General features: G+C 23.1%; 2 protein-coding genes across 3 annotated transcripts; one reads left to right on the forward strand and one right to left on the reverse strand.

Annotated features, from left to right (window-relative positions):
- Positions 1 to 4: 4 nt before the first annotated feature.
- LOC122502822 (piwi-like protein Siwi) lies at positions 5 to 15,089 on the reverse strand. 2 transcript variants are annotated; one of them, XM_043613090.1, is made up of 10 exons: positions 14,952 to 15,089; positions 11,829 to 12,193; positions 11,639 to 11,713; positions 11,178 to 11,392; positions 9,248 to 9,439; positions 8,766 to 8,933; positions 7,773 to 8,049; positions 7,330 to 7,676; positions 4,087 to 4,495; positions 5 to 1,169 (listed from the first exon to the last, which is right to left on the reverse strand). In XM_043613090.1, exons 2-10 carry the CDS (start codon positions 12,187 to 12,189, stop codon positions 520 to 522), a joined length of 2,694 nt encoding a protein of 897 aa, XP_043469025.1. In that variant the 5' UTR covers positions 12,190 to 12,193; positions 14,952 to 15,089; the 3' UTR covers positions 5 to 519. The 2 variants fall into 2 exon arrangements, with proteins under 2 accessions (XP_043469025.1, XP_043469024.1); XM_043613089.1 differs by having other exon boundaries at positions 11,639 to 11,722.
- Positions 15,090 to 15,442: 353 nt separating this feature from the next.
- LOC122502823 (heparanase-like) lies at positions 15,443 to 21,036 on the forward strand. The gene is made up of 6 exons (XM_043613091.1): positions 15,443 to 15,663; positions 15,842 to 16,152; positions 16,334 to 16,577; positions 18,762 to 19,130; positions 19,202 to 19,640; positions 20,825 to 21,036. The coding sequence occupies exons 1-6, from the start codon at positions 15,585 to 15,587 to the stop codon at positions 20,988 to 20,990; spliced, it is 1,608 nt and encodes a 535-aa protein (XP_043469026.1). The 5' UTR covers positions 15,443 to 15,584; the 3' UTR covers positions 20,991 to 21,036.
- Positions 21,037 to 21,186: the final 150 nt, after the last annotated feature.

The following is a 21,186-nucleotide window of genomic DNA, read 5'->3' on the forward strand; positions in this document are numbered from 1 at the left end:
CAAATACAGAAAAATATTTTATTGCAAAATAACATTCTCCATAGGAAGAAATTCTTACATTATCTTACACATGTAATATACAAAACTATATTTTATTATCTTTGGTCTCGCATTCCATACGAAACTATTTTTTCAGACTTGTATTTTTCTATCTTTGTATATTTCTTTTTTTTGTAACTTATTTCTACGATAACTACTTTCTCTTTTGTGATTAACACAATTTTTTTTATTGTTTCAGGCAACAATTAAATATAAGACAAAAATGTCAAATTAAAAAGAAAAAAAAATTAATTTGTATATCAATACAAACGTAGGCGGTACAATTTTTAAATCACCGTCTTAAGTAAAATAAAATTACTTTCAAATGCAACGAAAAGTAAAATAAAAAAAACAATCCTCGATAAACACTGATTACCAAAATATTTATGCAAGTAAAAAAAAAATCTTCGAGATTCTAGAAATTTGTTTTTTAACAAAATAAACAAATGTTTAAAAAAGAGAGCAATCCGAAATAATTCCTTAAAGGAAGTACAGTAATTCTGCCAACTTCTCAGAAGGCGTCTGATGAATAAATTGGCTTACGAGGAAAGCCAATTTATGTGCATAGTGACAAGGCGCTGGTACTCTCACCGTTTTACTTGTGTTGAAGTAAAGGTGAGTTAATTTGAATGTAAAGCGTTGTAACATCTCAGGACGTAGTTTATTTTCGTCAATAATGACGTTGTAATAAGTTGGCGTAATCGTGCCAACATTGGCTTTCGCTGAAACCATGAAAAAGTCATACTTATCCGGATCGGTTATGACATCATCGACAACTGTTCCTGGATTTGGATTCTGTTGTCTCAAGAAGTACCTACTGTTTATTCTTTTGGTAACAATAATGTACGACAATTTTCCAACTTCAGTATTGTTCTCGGCATAAACTCTTTTTATCATGCCTTGAATTCTTGCGACTTCAACTTTATAGACAGCGTTCAATTGTCCCTCACCAACTCCATCTCGATACATGAATATTCTTCCGGGAAGTCTTCCATTTAATCTTTTGTAACTCTCTAAAGCTTTGTTGATATGCTCGGCAAGAGTGTCACAAATTTCATCGCCCTTCTTGTGTTCACTCACGGCACTGTAATATCTCGTGCAATCGCCATTTATTGAAGCAATCATTGCACCTAAAGAAAAAATAATTTAAAGTCAAGAAAATAAAATACAAAATTATTTTAATTGAACTATTTTCATAATCTTTTTAAGACAAAGAAAATAGCATAATTTTGACTTTTTCCCTGACGATAACAAAAATATTTCGATTCAATATAAAAATTATCAGATAGTCAAAAAAATGTTCTGATATATTTATTTGCGAATTTCTTTAATTGGAAAATTATTCGAAAATAACAAGAACTTGTTTTTTTTAAATAAATATTTAATCATTATTATTTTTCCATAGGAATTAAAACTCTTCAAAAGATTCAAATTCAAACCTTTTTGAAATTCAATAACTTACAAGAATATTAATAAAACATAAAGATATCGATCACACCGAGTCTTCGACTCGAAATGATCAATTTCTTCATGTTTTATAATTTCAATTCAATTTTTAACTAAAAATCTTCTTTAAATCAATTATTTTTTTAATAATTTTTACAAAATTTAAATTTAAAAAAGAAAAATTAAATAATTTATTGAATTAGTAATATAGATTGAATGCTTCTTAAAATTGAATTCTCATAAAGAGCTTCCTCAACATTTTTAAGAATAATTGAGGAGCAAGTTTTGAAAACTTGATAAATCCATATTTTCTTATTTCGAGAAAATGAAACAAATGATTTTTCTCACATAACCACTATAGTTAATTTTAAATTAAAAAATTTGTATTAATTTATTTTTTCAACAATGTTTTTATATTTAAGACGTTCTGTTTTTAATTAAACACTATCATAATTAAGTAATTTAAAGGTTTTGGTAATTTTTTCTAATAAAAAACATAAAAATTCTAAGTCATCTTGGTTATGTCAAAAAGTTTTTGAATTGAAAATTCGTTGTTAATAAACTTTTTTTCTAACATTTAACAGTGACAGGTCGATTTGTAAGGTTTTTAAAATATTAAATTTATGTTTATCTCAATTTTTTAAAAATGGATTTATCAGCTTTTGAAAATTTGCTCCTCAATTGAATTCATATAAAGAATTTTATTAACATTTTTAACATTTTTAAGAATAATTACATTTTTTGAGGAATTGATTTAAAATTATATTAAAAATAATTGAAATCCTGTGAAGAATTTTATATTTCATGAAAATAATTGAATTCTTGCAACGAATTTAATTAACTTTTATTTTAAATAATTGAATTCATGTGGAAAATTTTATTATTTTTAAAAATAATTTAATTATCGAGAAGAAATTTATTAAAATATTTGAAAATAATTAAATTCTTTCGAGGAATTCAATTAAAATTAAACTAAAAATAGGTAATTGAATTTTTTTTTAATTTTCTACAAAATTTTGAAAATAATTGAATTGTTCTGAAGAATTTTATCATTTATGAAAATAATTTAATTCCTGGATTTTTTTGACGAATTTAATTGAAACTGTGAAAATGATTTTTAAAACAATTTTTATTAGAAAGTTCTATAAGAATTCAATTATTTTCAAAAAATTTTAATAAAATTCTGCGCTAGTATTTTTTTTTAAATTTTAATAAAATTCTTCGCAAAGATTCAATTATCGTCGTAAATGACAAAATTCTTTACAGAAATTCAATTCTTTTCAAAAAATAAAATAAAATTCTTCGTTGGAATTCAATTATTTTTAATAACATTCTTAGCAAGAATGTAATTATCTTTAAATATACTAAAATTCTTCGCAATAATTTAATTTTCTTCATTGATAACAAAATTCTTCGCAGAAATTGAATTATTTTTAATACAATTTTAATACAATTTTAATAAAATTTCTCGATAAAATTCAATTATTTTTAAATAATGTAATCAAATTTTTCGAATAAATTCAATGATGTATTTTCAAAAATTTTTATAAAATAATTGCCAAGAATTCAATTATCTTCATTAATAATTAAATTCTTCTCTGAAAAATAATCATTTTTTAAATTTTGAAGTCAAATTATTAATTAATTTACAAGTAATAATTTTTTAATATTTCCAGAATTAAATTATTTGAAATAAATCATCATTAAAAATAGAAAAAATTTAAGGATTTGTATAAAAATTCTTTCAATTTCAAAGTAATTTTAAAATTCTAAGGAGCTGCTTCAATTTGCAATTAATTAAAATCTTTAATAATTATTTTTTCGATTTTAGAAACAATTATAATTTAATGTTAATGAAGAAGAAAAAAAAATTGAAATTTAAGGAAATAAAAATTCGAATGAATTAAAATTTTAATTGATCAATGAATTTTAATTGAAAAGAGTTAATGTTTCAATGGTAGAAATGATTAAAGTTTAGAAAAATTTAGATTAAGACGAATTGAAAATTTTTTGAAAATAATTGACATTTTGCCATAAATTTTATTAGAGTTTTTGAAAGTAATTGAATGTTATTTCTTTTAAAAAATAATTGAATTTTGCAATGTATTTTATTAAAGTTCCTGAAAATAATTGAATTTTTGTCGAAGAATTTTGCTACTATTTATAAAGATAATTGAAATGTTGACGAGAATTTTTTTGAAAATTTTTAGATTTCTTTCGAAAATTAAATATTTACGAAGAATTTTATTAATTTTGAAAATAATTGAATTCTTGTAATGAATATTGTATTAAGAATTTCGGTTTTCAGTATTTTTTATAGGGGTAGTTTTTTTACTAAAGGGTGGAGACAAAAAAATGGGTAAAGTGTTTTTGAAGAGCCCAAAAATAATTAATCTAAATGCCATAAAAGAGAAGAAAAAATGTTGAATTTTTAGACTTTCGGTTTTTTCGTATTTTTGATAAGGAACCAATTAAAATTTAACCAAAGAAAAGAAAATAGATAAAAAAAAATTATCAAAATTTAAAAAGATGAAATTTTGTTTCCGGTTGTGAAAAATTGGATATTTATTTATTTTAAAATGAAAATGAAGTATAACTTACCATAATCCCAACCACTTTTCGATGTATCGTGACAAACGTCAAAACCAATGACCATCACGTCATTAGATGGTAAAGCGACTTTCCATGGAACTCCACCAATTTTACAATTCATCTGGATGACAACATTTGTCATAATCGATAATGCATTTTTGCGGTTAATTGTCGCTTCCTTAATAACTTGACTTGGAACTGGTCGATCCACGCAACACTTTTGTTTAATTGCCGAATAACGATTCGCCGCTGCACTCGAGACAACACAAAATATCATTTGTGGCACCGTTTTAGTCATGATATTCTCAATCATATTTACATACGCCACAGGATTATCATTTTCCAATGGAACACATTGTGGTTTTCCAATTGTGAAGTTCATTCCCCTTGATGCTTTCAGCAGCAAATCTAGTAGACTCTACAATCAAAATTTATTTTTTCCTTTACCAATAAATAAATTCTTCTTTAAGTCAATTTTTTTTAAATAGTTTTTGAAAAAGTTCTTTGTGAATTATCAAATTCTTTTGTTTACAATTTAATTTTACGAAATTTCTATTATTCTGACACTCTTGAATTAAATATATGTATATTAAAAATTAAAAACTTCAAATAAGTTTTAAAAATTCCATTAAACTTATTGGGGAAAATTAATTCTATAGAATTCTTCATTAAAAGTATGAAAAGTTGAATTTTCAAAGATTTTAATTTGAAATTCATTTTTAAATCAATATTTATTTGAAAATTCTACGAGAATTCAATTATTTAACAATAAAAATAAATATTTTATTAAACAATTAAATGTTTCTTAACATTGAATTTTCATAACAAATTTTATCAACAAATTTTTAAATAATTGAATTCTCGTGACAAATTTTAATACAATTTTTGAGAATAATTTCAATTTTCGAGAAATTCGATGAAATTTGTACTAAAAATAATTTAAATTTACCCAAGAATTTTATTCAAATTTTTGAAAATAATTGAATTTTCGAGAAGAATTTTATTATTTATCAAGATAAATGAAATTTTGCCAAGAATTTTATTAAAAAATTTGAAAATTATTGAATTTTGAAGAAAAATTTTCTTATTTATCAAGATAATTGAAATTTTGCTAATAATTTTATTATTCATCAGGATAATTGAAATTTTGACAAGAATTTTATTATTTATAAAGATAATTGAAATTAAGCCAAGAATTTTATTAAAAATTTTGAAAATTATTGAATTTTGAAGAATTTTATTATTTATCAAGATAATTGAAATTTTGCCAAGAATTTTATAAAAATTTTGAAAACTATTGAATTTTGAAGAAGAATTTTATTATTTATCAAGATAATTGAAATTTTGACAAGAATTTTATTAAAAATTTTGAAAATAATTGAATTTTGATGAAAAATTTTAGTATTCTTCAAGATAATTGAAATTTTGCCAAGAATTTTATTAAAAGTTTTGAAAATAATTGAATTTCAGAGAAAAATTTTATTATTTATAAAGATAATTGAAATGTTGACGAGAATCTTTGTAAATTTTTAAACATAATTGAATTTCTGGGAAGAATTTTATTAAAATTATTTTTAAAACACTGAATTATTACGCAAAGAATTTCATTAAAATTTTTGAAAATACTTTCATTCTTTAAAGAAATTTAATTAAAAATGTATTGAAAATAATACTTAAATTCTAATAAATAAATTGTTGCAAAGGTAATTACCTAAAAAATAAATAATTTTCTTTGATAAATTTTTATAAAATTTTTAAGAATAATTTTTTTTCGAGGAATTCCATTAAAATTGTATTAAAAATAATTGAAATTCAGCATTAAGTTTTATTATTTATGAAAATAATTGAATCCCTGTAAAAAATGTTATTATTTTTGAAAATAATTGAATCTCTGTAAAAAATGTTATTATTTATGAAAATGATTGAAAAATATATGAAATTACTTTGTAAATAATTGAATTCCTGTAAAATTTTCATTATTCATGAAAATAATTAAATGTTTGCGTAGAATTTTATTAAATTTTTTTTAACTAATTGAATTCTTTTATGAATTTTTATTGAAGTAGCAGTTATTAAAAATCATCAAATTGAGGAAAGTCTTTGAAAATAATTAAAATTTTGCCAAGAATTTTATTAAAATTTTTGAAAATAATTGAATTTCTAAGAAGAATTGTACTACTTTTGAAAATAATTGAATTTTTGTAATCATTCGTAATTGCTTCAAAATTCAATTTGTTTTAATGTTTTTAACTAAAATTCTTCTATAAATTCCATTATTTTTAATAATCAATTAAATATATATTGAAAAATTTAACTAATTTCAGATGAATTTTAGTTAAAAAATTTTTTTTAAATCTAAGTTTTTTAATTTTTGTTTTATTTAAATTCATTTAAGGTATTTGTCGCGCGACTGGTCACTGTCAAAAGTTTGTATCCGTTGACTGTACTTATGAAACGATTATGAATGCGAGTTTCCGAAAAACTTTTGCGGACGTACAGTTTGACATACAGATGTTCTCAATGTATATTCATAACCTCTCGCATGAAAAACGATCGTGGCAACGTCGCAAGTTTGGCGTATGGCCGTCTTTAAAATTTCGCGCCAAAAGTAGCAGACAAGCTGTAGTATTTAACAAGCGCTATTGCCACGTTTACGAATTCACCTGTCATTTACAGTAATTGTTAAAATAATTTTTCAAGTTTGACGTTAAATATCTTTTAAACAAGACGGTGAAAAATTTTCATTTTTTTTATAAAAGTTCATTTTGGTTCAATAAATGAAACTTTAGTTTTTCTAAAAAATCTGACGATTAGTATAAGTGCAAAAATTAAAAATCTGTGGTTTTCATATGGTTTTCCTATACCTTACATGTTAAAAATCGAAACTTTGATTTCATTTTTTGAGACTTACAGACGGTCAATTTTATTTTAATAGGCCTTATTTTGTAGATAAATATCCAAAGAATAATTATGTGAAATTTAAAAAAAATCTGACGAAAACGAATTTACGCGACAAATACCTTAAAATTGAAATTTTACAAAATTTTAAATAAAAATCTTTTAAAGTTCATCTACTTATGAAAATTGTAAACGCAATTCTTTTAAAATTGAATTAATTTTGAAATATTTAAGTGAAATTAAATTTCAGGAATAAACACAATAACTTTAGAAAACAATTTTCAAGGTTTCCAGGTTGCGTAGCAATCCTGGGACCATTAAGTATAAAATAAATGTAAATAAAAAAAAAATTACCGGAATGCATCTTGATTGCTTTGGATGTAAGATAAACCAGTTGTTAAGCTGTCCCTGTGAAACAATTGGTTTCATCGATTGCAAAGCTCGAGTCCAATCGGCAGTGGCTTCCTTGGCATTGCCTCCAAAAAGAATTTCCTCCGGTGGCATTTGTCTTCCACTGACCTTTACCAATTGAGTACCAAGAGAAAGGCCCCATTGGGTCCACTGATCGGTTGTTTTCGTGCATTGCGATATTCTCTTATTAAATGACAATAGCTTTTCAATACGAACATTCGGATCCGCGCAAGTATATTTTGCAACTTCCTTCATTAACTGGAAGTTATTGCGCATTTGGTCAGTTAAACCTGTGATCATGAAAATAATTGAGTCAATTAAATCATATTTTTTATAAATTAATAATAAAAATTAAAAAAAATTAACAATAAAAATAAGAAAATTACCAGTAGTACGACACAGTTGGGGAACTAAATAAATTAATTCAGGCATTCCAGATCTTCGTTGTCGAGCATTTGTTGTTGATACAAGCATGGGTTGTGTCATGTTCAAACCCTTAACTTGATATCGTTGTTCTAAATATGTCGCGTAGTTTATTGTTTCTCCGCCCTTTTCAAAAGTGTGTGAAGGTGAGGCATTAAAGTCAACATCATCGATTCGATAGGTACGATCTGTGTACGTGGTCATCACGATTGTTCCAATGACTTCATTTTTAAAATCTCGCTAAAAAACACAATTTTACTAATGAATAACAATTTTGATTCACACATTTTAAATTTACATTAGTTCTAAAAACAATAATAATTTACAGAGCTCGGGTTGAATTTAAGACGCTAAAAGTCGTTTTGATCGATTGAAAATACGTAAACAGACGAAAAAGTCTTCTATTATTTTTTTTATAATCTACGTTTTTTAAAATTTCTATAGTTAAATTTACTCAAAATTCAAATTTTATAATATTTGAAATTGAAACCTTTTGATGTTCATCTATTTATGAAAATTGTAAACGCATTTCTTTTAAAATTCAATTAACTTTTAAATATTTAAGTAAAATTATTTATTAAATAATTTATAATAATTTTATGATTTTATGAACTTCAAGAATTAAGTTATTTAAAAAGAAGTTATTGTGAAATATTTTAAATATTTAAAATATTTAAGTAAAATTATTTATTAAATAATTTATAATAATTTTATGATTTTATGAACTTCAAGAATTAAGTTATTTAAAAAGAAGTTATTGTGAAAAATAGAAAAAATTGAAGATTTTGAATTAGAATTCGTGGTAATTTCATATTTTATAAGGCAAACAAAGAAGACAATAATTTAGAATTTTCTTATAAATTCTAAAAAATTAATTATTTTCCAGCACTTTTAATAGGTAATTTATTGTCTAAAACTTTAGCTTCACTGTAATTTTTGAAAAAAAAATTCCATACCTGAAAATCACGACTATTTCTTTGACAATTGGAGAGAATATCAAGTACAGTTTCCTGTCGCATTACTTTGCCCACAATTTCCGCACACATGAGAGTGCTCTGTTCGTGTTGACGAATCGATGTCAAATATCCGGGCCATACCTCCAATTTGTATTGAGGAACAACCACCTGTAAATTTAAAGATAAAAATTTGCTTTTTAGAAATTTCCAAACATTTTAAAAATGAAATTAAATGGTGAATTTCGAAAAGAACTCACTTATAATATTATGAAAAACGTAAGCGTCTTCTTTACAAAAAATTATTATGTGAAAATGACTTAGTTTTTTCAGAGTTGAGCCCTTTTCGAAATTCATGGATCAAATTGTAAATGAAATTCAATAAAATTTTTATTTTCACCTTCTAACTACTAATTTCTTTTTAATGAACATGAATTATATGAACTTAAATTAGTATGAAATAAATATGAGCAAAAAATTTTTACCGTTCCCTTTGGGTCGAAATAATTTCTGCCGATCAATTGAAGATTCAAATTTTCCAAGGCACGACGTGATAGTAAATTGAAAAGTTGAATGTAGCCATAATCGGCCTTATTCAACAATGAGGCAACATGACGAATTTTAATGTGCACAACTTTACTCTCATCTTCGGTGTGAGTAACAGCGAATTCCATCGACTGTCAAAAAGAGAATATACAATTAAATTTTTCTTAAAAAGAAAGAAAATTGTAAATGCAGGGCTCGAACCAGTGAAAGTGTTTAAAAAATACGGACTTTACGGACCAATTACTGACAAAAATATAACCAGTCCGAGTCAAATAAGAGAACACTTTACTTAAAACTATAAATTAAATTTTTTTACAGCTATAAAACATGAAGATATCGATAACTCCGAGTCTTCGACTCGGAATGATCGGTTTCTTCTTGTTTTATTTAATATAGACTGAGTGATAAAATCATCAATTCAATTATTATTTTCAAGAATTATTAACTAAAATTCTTCTTTAAATCGAATGTTTTTCATAATTTTCGAAAAAGTTTTTTGACAATTTTCAAATCCATTTGTTTACAATATTTAATTTTACGAAATTTCAATTATTCTTGTAACGTATTTTATCAATTTTTATTTTAAATAATTGAATTCCTGTGAAAAATCGTATTATTTGAAAAAAAAAATTTAAATAATTAAAAAAAAAATAATAATTAAAATAATTTAATTCTTGAGAAAAATGTGATTAAAATTTTTGAAAATAATTAAATTATTTTGAGGAATTTAATTAAAATTGTACTAAAAATAATTAAATTCAGATTCTTATGAAAAATTTTTATAGAATATTTTGAAAATAATTGAATTTCTTTGAAGAATTTGATCATTTATGAAAATAATTGAATCTAATTATTTCTAAGAATTCAAGTTATAATGTTGTTAACATTTCGATAATTATCTAAAATTTTTTACTGAAATTCATTTTTAAATCAATTTTTATTAGAAAATTCTACAAAAATTCAATTCTTTAAATACAAAAATAAATAATTCATTGAACAGTTCAATGTTTCTTAAATTTGAATTCTTATTAAGAACTTTATCAACAAATTTTTTAGAATAGATAATGAAATTTTTCGAGGAATTCTATTAAAATTGTATTAAAAATAATTGAAATTTACCCAAGAATTTTATTAAAATGATTGAAAAATAATAATTGAATTTCGATGAAGAATTTTATTATTTATGAAAATAATAGAATCCTTGTACATAAATTTATTATTTATTTCAATAATTGAATTCTTTCGACGAATTTTAATAAAATTTTTAAGAATAATTACATTTTTCGAGGAAGTCAATTAAAATTGTATTACAAATAATTGAAATTCTGCGATCAGTTTTATTATTTACGAAAATAATTAAATCCCTGTAAAAAATTTCGTTATTTTTGAAAATAATGGAATTATTGTGAAGAAATTTATAAAAAAAAAATTTGTAAATAATTGAATTCTTTTGAAAAATTTTATTGAAATAGTAGATATTCAATTCAATTTTACAAAATTTAAATTATTAATCTGAAACTTTTTCAAAATTCAATTATTTCTAAAAATTTACTCTCTAATCCTTTTAAAATTCAATTATAATCTCAAATTTTAACTGAAATCCATTTTTAAATCAATGTTTATGAGAAAATTCTACTAGAATTCAATTATTTCAATAATTTGTAATTTCTCTAAAATTATTCAAATTATATCGTACAATTTACGAACTTTTCATCCTTTTTGAATCGAATTACGGACTTTACGGATCTTTTTTTTTTTTAAAAACGGACTTCAAGCAAAGTTACGGACTTTTAAGGGATTTACGGACCTAGTTCGAGTCCTAGGTAAATGTATCAAATTCTTTTATTTGGTTATTAAATAATGTATTACCTCCTTTATTTCATGAATCGTAGTTAAAACAGATCCATCAAAGATATTAGGCACAAACATTGTGTTTGGTATGCGATTAAACAGTCGTCGTTTAACGAAAGTTCTATCCTCCTCTGGAGAAAAATCGACTCTGTATTGATGTAACGACCAATTTGTCTTGGTGTTAAACTGAAAATAATTTGTCTCCAATTGTACGAGAGCGCCATAATTTTTTCCTGAAAAAAATATACATTGTATGAATAGAAAAATATACATTATAATATTCAAATAAATATTTATTAATTATTAAAAATAAATTGGCAACTTCGCGAGCATGTAAAAACAGAAGACTTCAGAATATGCTTAATTTCTTTCTTTAATGGAATGTCCTAATCGATGGGATTTCTATACATAGCTTAATTCAAAGAAAAAATCTAATCGACTTTGACCAATTAAATAATAATTTAAAATACAAAAATTACCCCTTTTATCCACCACGTGATCAGGTCGAGTTCGAAGAATTTCAGGTTTCTCGAATTTCTTTTTTTCTGAATCTCCTGAAGGTCCTTTCATTCATGAAAATAATGAAAACAAATTTTCTTTAGAATTAAGTTTTAAATATTGATGATTTTTTAATTATGGAAGAAATTAAAAATATTTTTCTATACGTACCAATTTTTAGTCTCGCAACCTCTGTTGATAGGACTTCAGTTGCAGATGATGCTCTTGCTGAGTCTCCAGAGGCAGAGCGTTGCACCTGTTGTTGAGATTGTTGCGGTTGCTGTTGTTGTTGCTGCCATGGTGCTTGCGGTTGTCTCGGTTGTTGTTGTTGCTGCTGTTGTTGTCTTGGTGGTTGTTGCTGCTGCTGTTGTCTTGGTTGTTGTTGTTGCTGTCTTGGTGGTTGTTGTTGCTGCTGCAGTTGCTGTTGATATTGTCTTTGCGACTCTTCAGATCCACCTCGACCTCGTCCTCTATTCTCACCTCTGCCTCTTCCTCTATTATCCCCTCTTCCTCTGCTTCTATTATCGCCCATGGTTCTTGAAAAAAATATTTACAATTTAGAAAAAAATTAATCATTTACTGTAAAATTTAACTATTTTTTATTTCTTTTCTATCCAATGCTCTCATAATATTTAAATAATTTTTTAAAAAAATTTTTGAAAAAGTTCTTTGTGAATTATCAAATTCTTTTGTTTACAATTTAATTTTACGAAATTTCGATTATTCTGACATTCTTAAATTAAATATATTAGAAATTAAAAACTTCAAATAATTTTTAAAACTCCAATTAAACTTATTGGGAAAAATAATTCTATAGAATTCTTAATTAAAAGTATGAAAAGTTGAAATTTTCAAAGATTTAAATTTGAAATTCAATTTTAAATTAATATTTATTAGAAAATTCTACGAAGACTCAATTATTTAACTATAAAAATAAATAATTTTATTAAATAATTGAATGTTTCTTAAAATTTAATTTTCATAAAGAATGTTATCAAAAAATTTTTAAATAATTGAATTCTCTTGACAAATTTTAATAAAATTTTTAAAAATCGTTGCATTTTTCGAGAAATTTGATGAAATTTGTACTAAAAATAATTGAAATTTACCAAAGAATTTCATTCAAATTTTTGAAAATAATTGAATTTTGGAGATGAATTTTATTATTTTTCAAGATGATTGAAATTTTAACAAGAATTTTATTACTTTTCAAGATAATTGAAATTTTAACAAGAATTGTATTATTTATCAAGATAATTGAAATTTTGCCAATAATTTTATTAAAAATTTTGAAAATAATTGAATTTTGAAGAAAAATTTAATTATTTATCAAGATAATTGAAATTTTGCCAAGAATTTTATTAAAAGTTTTGAAAATTATTGAATTTCGGAGAAAAATATTATTTATAAAGATAATTGAAATTTTGACGAGAATTTTTGTAAGTTTTTAAACATGATTGGATTTCTGCGAAGAATTTTATTAAAATTATTTTGAAAAAATTGAATTATTACGCATAGAATTGCATTAAAATTATTGAAAATAATTTTATTCATTAAAGAAATTTAATTAAAAATTTATTGAAAATAACGTTTAAATTTTAATAAAATTTTTAAGAATAATAACTTTTCTCAAGGAATTCCATTAAAATTGTATTAAAAATAATTGAAATTCAGCATTGAGTTTTATTATTTATGAAAATAATTGAATCCCTGTAAAAATTTTTATTATTTTTGAAAATAATTGAATCTCTGTAAAAAAATGTTATTATTTATGAATATAATTGAAAAATATATGAAAATACTTTGTAAATAATTGAATTCCTGTGGAATTTTTATTATTTATGCAAATAATGAAATGTTTGCGTAGAATTTTATTAAAAAATTTTTTAATTAATTGAATTCTTTTGGGAATTTTTTTATTAAAGTTGTAGATATTAAAAATCATTGAATTGAGGAAAGTTTTTGAAAATAATTAAAATTTTGCCAAGAATTTTATTAAAATTTTTGAAAATTGTAATTAATTTAACTATTATAAATTTTAGATGAGTAATAATTCGTTGTACGAATATTTTAATTATAACTATAATTCTCACAAGTAAAGAACATTTCCTTAGTTGTTTTCCAACCTTCAGAGCTTTTCCTTTTTCCTCCCCTATTTTTCAAGGACACATTCCTTGGACCATGTGTTACCCCAAGAAATGGTAATAAAAATAAAAGTTTTATTTAACCCGTCACACACAGTGAGATGAATAAAATTTTTAGCTGACACAAAGTATTTCCAAGTGTTAAATTCCTTGCAGAACTTCTTGGAAAATTATTATCGCATTCTCATTTTCAAGTCTAGAAGTAATCTGAATATTATATTCTTTCAAAGATAAAATCACACGACTTGAATTAAGAATATACCTCTATTACTGTTAAGATTTCTGAAGAAAATAAAAATCTACTTAAAAAAAAAGTCTGCAATCTTTCATTCTTTGTCTGTTAACTTATGTTTAGATTTGGAGATGTAAACAGAGATAAAACTAAACTTGCCCTAGAATGTTTTTATGGGCCTCTTAAAAGATAAAAAAGAAAACTAAGAAAATATAAATTCGAATGAAAGTGATTATTAGAAAAGCAATTATTTTCGAAATATTACAAAAGAAAAAAATTTAATAACTTAATTTCGTGACTGTGATACTAAATTTTCAAATCGACACGAAACTAAATTCGATTTGTTAATTTGGTTTCAAGTTGACACGAAAATAAACTTTTAATTTAGTTTTGTTTCAACTTTAAACCCTGTTTATTGCATCTCTCTAAAAAAATTCACAATTACAGAATTATTAAATACTTATAAACAAACGAAAATTGATAAAAGTCTAAATTTCACAGAGATTTGTTTCGTTGCAACGAAAAAGAATATTAATTTGTAAAAAACAAATTTGATTGCAAATCAAGGTAAATAATTTATAAAACAAACTCGGAAGTTAAAGATTAACTAATAAATTTAATTAAATTACAAAATTTGTGCTTTTTTTCTCTTTTGCTAACACGTGCTTCGTACGCAAAAATTGACTACTTTTAAAAAATTATAAAATATATTCATTATGTTAACTAAAAAATTTCAGAAAATATTATTTGTTTCTCTAAAAAATTTTAGTTCAAATTCCGTAATATTTAAGAAAAAAAAATGCATTTTTGAGACAGAAAAATGTGATATTAAATAATAAAAGAATTGAATTTTACCTGTAATTTTTTATATCATTTTTTACATCAATGAATTAATTTACAAAATTTGTTTTCACTTACTTGTTTTTTCTCTGGTATTTATTTCGATCAGTTCCTCAAAAATACAAACTGGATTAACAAATATCCCATATTTTTTCTACCTGTGCACCGAACAGTTCAACGTCTTGTGTGATAATGTCCCCCAATGGCGGCTTCTTCTAGTTCATACTTGTACTTTTTGCATTTCCGGTAATAGCTACAACTGCGCATGCTCAGTAAAAATTTCCACTCTTACCAACATCGAAATAAGTTCTACCAACTTATTATCAATTATCAATAAAAAGTGGAATTTCTCCCTAAAAATGTCAATAATTCACGATAATTTGACTATTAAATTAGTATACGAACTTAACTTTACTTGTTTTATTAAAAATAATGCTTAATATTTAATTCTAATTGTTATTAATAAGTTTTTTTTCACTCGACAATTTTCGTGATTTGAAAGTAATTTTTGTAAATTGTGTCACGTGATCAGAAATCAGCTGTTTTCGTGTTAATTTTTTCAGGAGGTTTTGAATAATGTTTGATGGATAATATCACCGATCACCGGTGTCTACCCTACAATTTCGATTAATTTAATTAATTTTGTATGGAAAAACAAAATATTTTAGAGAAAGTTGTGTGAAAAAGGAAACGACGAAATATTTTGTAATTATGAGTTACTCAATTAGAAAAGATCGAGGAAAAAATCAGTATGAAAATCTTAATCAAGATGGAATATCTTTTTATAGCAGTAAGCCTTTTTTTAATTTTTAATAATTAGGTGATAAATAATTTCCAGAGGGAAAAATAAATTTTTTAAAATTCGTTTTATTTATATATAAAAGTGAAATTAGGTTACAAACGAACGAGACGAGAAACAAAAAGTTATAGGTTAGAATTGTAGGTTATAAACTATTTTTTATTTTCAGATTTACGAAGACCTTCGATTTTGAGTTTTTTGATAGTAAGTTTGTGCTTCTGTTTTTTAATGCTCTCTGTATGGAATTTGAATCGATCGCTACCAAATAAGGAGAGACATGTATTTTTTCTGAATCCTCGACAATCTCTTCTGCAAACAACTTCGGAAAATTTCCTCTCCTTTGGCCTCGACTCATCTTTATTGAGAAATATGAAGGAATTTCCAATTGCAAACGAATATTTTATTAAATTGGCACGACACTTGAGTCCAGCTTATGTTAGATTCGGTGGAACTTCAGCTGATTGTTTATATTTCAATCAGGTTTGTAAAATTTTATTTTAATTTAATTATTTATTAATTTTAATTAATTAATTAATTAATTAATAAAAATTAATTAAATTAATTATTTATTTAATTAATTTTATTTATTAAAATTTTAATATTTCGCAGGCAAAATAAACTATAAAGAAAATAATAAAACTCTAAAGTACTATTTTTTCAGACTTCATACAATTACGATCGTCAGACAACAAATGAATTTGATAATGACATTAGTAATTTTACAATAACAGATGAGGATTTTGTACTTTTATATAACTTCGCACTAAAAGCAAAATTACGAATGCTCTTTGATTTTAATGTTCTACTTCGTAATTCTAATGGAACTTGGAATAATTCGAATGCAAGGAAAATTTTGAATTTTGCCCTAACGAATGGAATGAATATTGACTGGCAACTTGGAAATGGTGAAGTGGAAAAAATTGTCAACTAATTCAGGGTTGACAGAAAAAATTTAATTTTGTTTTTCCCTGATTTTCAGAGAAAATTTTCACTTTTTCCCTGAGAACCTAAAAATATTCTGATTCATTCTAAAAAATATTAGCTACTCAAAAAATGATCAAATCTTTTGAAATTCAATAACTTACAAAAATATTTATTATAAAACATGAAGAAATCGAGTCTTCGACTCGGAGTTATCGGTTTCTTCATGGTTTTTAATAAATTAAAGATGACGGAGTGATAAAATCATTATTATAATTATAAAAATATTGCTACTGTAAGTTCTTTAAAATTATTTTTATCATTGAAATTTAATTATTATTTTCTACAATTTTTAACTAAAATTCTTCTTTAAATCAGTTAATTTTAATAATTTTTTAAAAAATTCAGATTTTCAAAGATTTTAATGTGAAACCTTTTCAAAATCCAATTATTTTTCAAAATTCGTGCTTTTAGCATCTAATTATTATCTAAAATTTTAACTCAAAGTTATTTTTAAATCAATTTTTATTTGAAAGTTATACGAGAATTGAATTACTTAAAAAGAAAAATAGATTATTTATGAAAATAATTGAATTCCTGCAACTTATAAAATGTAATTAAAATTGTATATTGAAAATAATTTAATTCTTGAAAAGATTTTTATTAAAATTCTTCAAAATTATTTGAATTCTTTTGTAGAATTTATTTCAATATTCTTGAAAATAGTGGAGTTTTTTAAAATAATTTTTACTTAAAATTTTGAAAACAATTGAATTTCTCAGTAGAATTTTTATTATTTACAAACATAATTGAATTCTTGACAAGAATTTTAAAATTTATAAAAATAATTAAATTTTTTTGAAGAATAGTTTAAAATAATTGAATTTAAATATAAATATTTTCAAGGTCCTTGAAAAAATACCGAAATAATATTTTTAAAAATAATTGTATTCTATCCAGAAATTTTATTAAAATTGTTTTGAAAATAATTGAATTCATTCGAAACATTAATTTTATTATTTATGAAAATAATTAAATTCTTGCGGAGGATTCTACAATTCATAAAAATAAATGAATTGTTTCGAAGAATTTTATTTAAATTTTACAAAATTATTGAATTTTTTGAACGAATTAAATTAAAATAATTGTTTTCAAAATTCAAATTCTAAAATTTTACGATATAGTGCTTGTAATATTCAATTATTATCTAAAGTTTTAATTAAAATTAATTTTTATTAAAAAATTCTACGAGAATTCTATGATTTAACTACAAAGATAAATAATGTTTTGAATAATTGAATGTTTTCTTATTAAGAATTTTATGAACAAATTTTTAAATAATTGAAATCGTTCGACGAATTTTAATACAATTTTTAAGAATAATTACTTTTTTCGAAGGATTCGATTAAAATTGTATTAAAAATAATTGAAATTTTGCCAACAATTTTATTAGAATTGTTGAAAATACATAATTGAATTTCGGAGTAGAATTTGATTATTTACGAAAATAATAGAATCCATGTAAAAAATTTTATTATTTATGAAAATAATTTAATGTTTTCGTGGAATTATATTATAACTTTTTGAAATAATTACATTCTTTTGGAAAATTTTATTAAAATAGTACATATATTGAAAATCATTGAATTCAGAAAAATTTTTGAACATAATTGAATTTCAAAAAAGAATTTTATTATTTCTAAAGATAATTGAAATTTTGTCGAGAATTTTTTTAAATTTTTTAACGTAATTGAATTTTTGCGAAGAATTCTATTACTTTTGAAAATAATTGAATTTTTGCAATCATTTGTACTTTATAAAATTAATTTAATTTCTACGAAGAATTTATTAACATTTTTTAGAAAATAAATTACATAATTCTTTGGAAAAATTTCTTAACAATTTTTGAAAATAATTTAATCTTTCAAGAAATTTAATTAAAAATGTATTGTAAATATTTATTAAATTCTATTGAAAATATTTATTTAATTTATTCTATTGAACAAATTAAATCAAATTTTTAAATCATAATTGAATTTTTTCGACGAATTTTATTAGTTTTGAAAATAATTGAATTGCTTCAATCATTTGTAACTTCTCCAAAATTCAATTTTTTTTAGTGTGAAAAAATTGAAAAAGGTATTATGGAAAATATAATTATTTCACAGAACCAAATTCTTTTCGCCACGTCTTTAACGTTGATATTCCGGCTCAACAATTAGCCAAAGATTATTTAAATTTACGATCATTGTTAAATGAAACCGGATATGATGACAGTATTTTAATTGGTCCTGAAGCAAATCACATTGGAGATACAGAACACAAAACACAAAACGGTGACAAATATGTCAAAGAATTTTTGGAAAATGATGAAAATTCTGTTAATTTTCTATCGTGGCATCAATATTATCTCAATGGAAGAGAAGCAAAAGTTGCAGATTTTCTGAACCCGGAAATTTTCAATATTTTGCCAAATCAAATAAAATCAATTCAAGAAGTCATTAATTCTGTGAAAAGGAATATTTCCATGTGGCTATGTAAGTAAATCATTATTTTTATCATTTTACCTAAACACAAAAAATAAATGACAAAAATTTGTTGAAATTAGCCGAGACAGGTTCGGCGTTTGGTGGCGGTGCACCGGATATGTCAAACAGATTTGTCGCTGGCTTTCTTTTTCTCGATAAATTGGGATATTCGGCGAGTGTTGGTCTTCAAGTGATAATTAGACAATCATTTTTTGGTGGCAATTACGCAATGGTGGGACCCGATAGACAACCAAATCCCGATTGGTGGATTGGCGTTCTCTATAAGGATTTTGTTTCCAATAAAGTATTAAAACTTCAGTCGGCTAATAATTTTGGAACACTCCGACTTTACGCTCATTGTACGGCGGGAAAATCGCTTATCAATAAAATGCCCGCTGTCACTATTTACGGAATGAATTTAAATAATTATCCAGTGAAAATTCTCATTCAAGGATTCGCAGCTTCTTCGAAAAGTAGCACATTTTTGTATACACTTACTGCTGATGATTTGCAATCCAGGTATTTTATCAGTTTTTGTATATTATTTAATTTATTCAAGTATAATTAAAATAAAAATATGGTAAATTACTTTTTTTACGATTTGATACTACATATTTGGATATTCTTTTAGATTTGTGACACTAAAAGATACATTTTTCTTTTTTTTTTAAATTGGCATTACAAAAAAAAACAAAAAAAAAAAAAAAAAAAATTTAAAAAAACAATTTAATTATTTTCAAAAATTTGTAAACATTTTTTCGCAAGAATTCAATTATTTCGACAAATAATGAATTTAATCGATGAAATTCAATTATTTTCAATATCTATTATTTAAATACATTTTCAAAAAAAGAATTAAATTATCTAAAGAAAAATATTAATAAAATTCTTCCCTAACAATTCAATTATTTTCATAAATATTTTTAAAATAATTAATTATTTAAAACAATTTGTATAAAATTCTTCGAAAGAACTCAATATTATTTTCCATGATTTTAACAAAAATCATTCAAGTATTGAATAGTTTAATTTATAAATTATTAAAAAAAATTAGTCTTGGAAAATTGTAAAGAAAATTTTTTGAAAATAGTTAAATACCAGCAAATAAATTTAAAAAGATTAAATTAAATTTCTAAGTAATTGGATATTTTGTAAAATTTAATTGAAATAAATTTTTTATTTTAAAAATTTTTATGTTTTTTCCTTTAAAAATTATTTTTATACTAGAATTGTATTTATGAAGAATTTTTACCATAAATTTGGAAAATAATTGAATTTTAGAAAAATTTAGAATTGAAATTATTACCAGAATAAGAAGAAAGTGAATATTTTTGATAAATTTTCATTAATTATTTCCCTACTGATTACAATAAAAAGTAAAAACTAATATTTTACATTTAAAAACTTTAAAAATTAATTTTTTTGCTAGTGACGCAAAAATTTAATTTGAATAAGAAAGAAATAAATTTCGTTTATTTTTAACGTTCAGAACTTTAGGATCATGAATATATATTCGAATGTTTAAATATTATATTTTTCTAAAAATTATTATTTCACTGACAACTTTTTAATTTTTTACTTGTGTAAATTTATTTTCTTTGTATTTCCTTTATTTTTATGATACATTTTTCTTACCGATTTATGGTCTTTCTAGGACTGCGTAAAAATATCCAAATAATTTATATTAAAACTTTTGTTTTCAGGACAATTAAAATGAATGGAGAAGAATTGAAATTATCGTCGAATGGCGATTTGCCAGCTTTTAATCCTGTATTTTTGAAGACTGGAGATTTTATTACTTTACCCGCTCATTCAATGGCATTTATCGTAATGCATGGTGTCAAAATGTCTGCGTGCTCTAAAAAATAATTTGTTTTTAATACAGTATTTAATAAATTGATTTTTACATTTTTAACTCACGATTTAATTTTTCATTGTTCGTTATTCTAAAGCGGAAAGAAAATCTTTTTTGAATTTCTTTTTAAATTTACACCTCTATTCTATTCTATTTAGTCTGTATCTTACTTTTTGTTTCGACTTATGTATTTTAATTTTATTTTCCCCT

This window comes from Leptopilina heterotoma, unplaced genomic scaffold, assembly GCF_015476425.1.
Source record: "Leptopilina heterotoma isolate Lh14 unplaced genomic scaffold, ASM1547642v1 Lhet_24, whole genome shotgun sequence".
Taxonomy (NCBI): domain Eukaryota; kingdom Metazoa; phylum Arthropoda; class Insecta; order Hymenoptera; family Figitidae; genus Leptopilina; species Leptopilina heterotoma.

Excerpts from the sequence above, each read along its gene's own strand:
- LOC122502822 (XM_043613089.1), bottom strand. The coding sequence starts at position 12,189 with ATGGGCGATAATAGAAGCAGAGGAAGAGGGGATAATAGAGGAAGAGGC. Across the intron at positions 11,393-11,638 it reads TCACGTGGTGGATAAAAGGG|GAAAAAATTATGGCGCTCTC; the intron begins GTAATTTTTGTA and ends TATTTTTTTCAG. Across the intron at positions 7,677-7,772 it reads CCAACTGTGTCGTACTACTG|GTTTAACTGACCAAATGCGC; the intron begins GTAATTTTCTTA and ends TCATGATCACAG.
- LOC122502823 (XM_043613091.1), top strand. The coding sequence starts at position 15,585 with ATGAGTTACTCAATTAGAAAAGATCGAGGAAAAAATCAGTATGAAAAT. Across the intron at positions 16,153-16,333 it reads ATTGTTTATATTTCAATCAG|ACTTCATACAATTACGATCG; the intron begins GTTTGTAAAATT and ends CTATTTTTTCAG. Across the intron at positions 19,641-20,824 it reads GCTGATGATTTGCAATCCAG|GACAATTAAAATGAATGGAG; the intron begins GTATTTTATCAG and ends TTTTGTTTTCAG.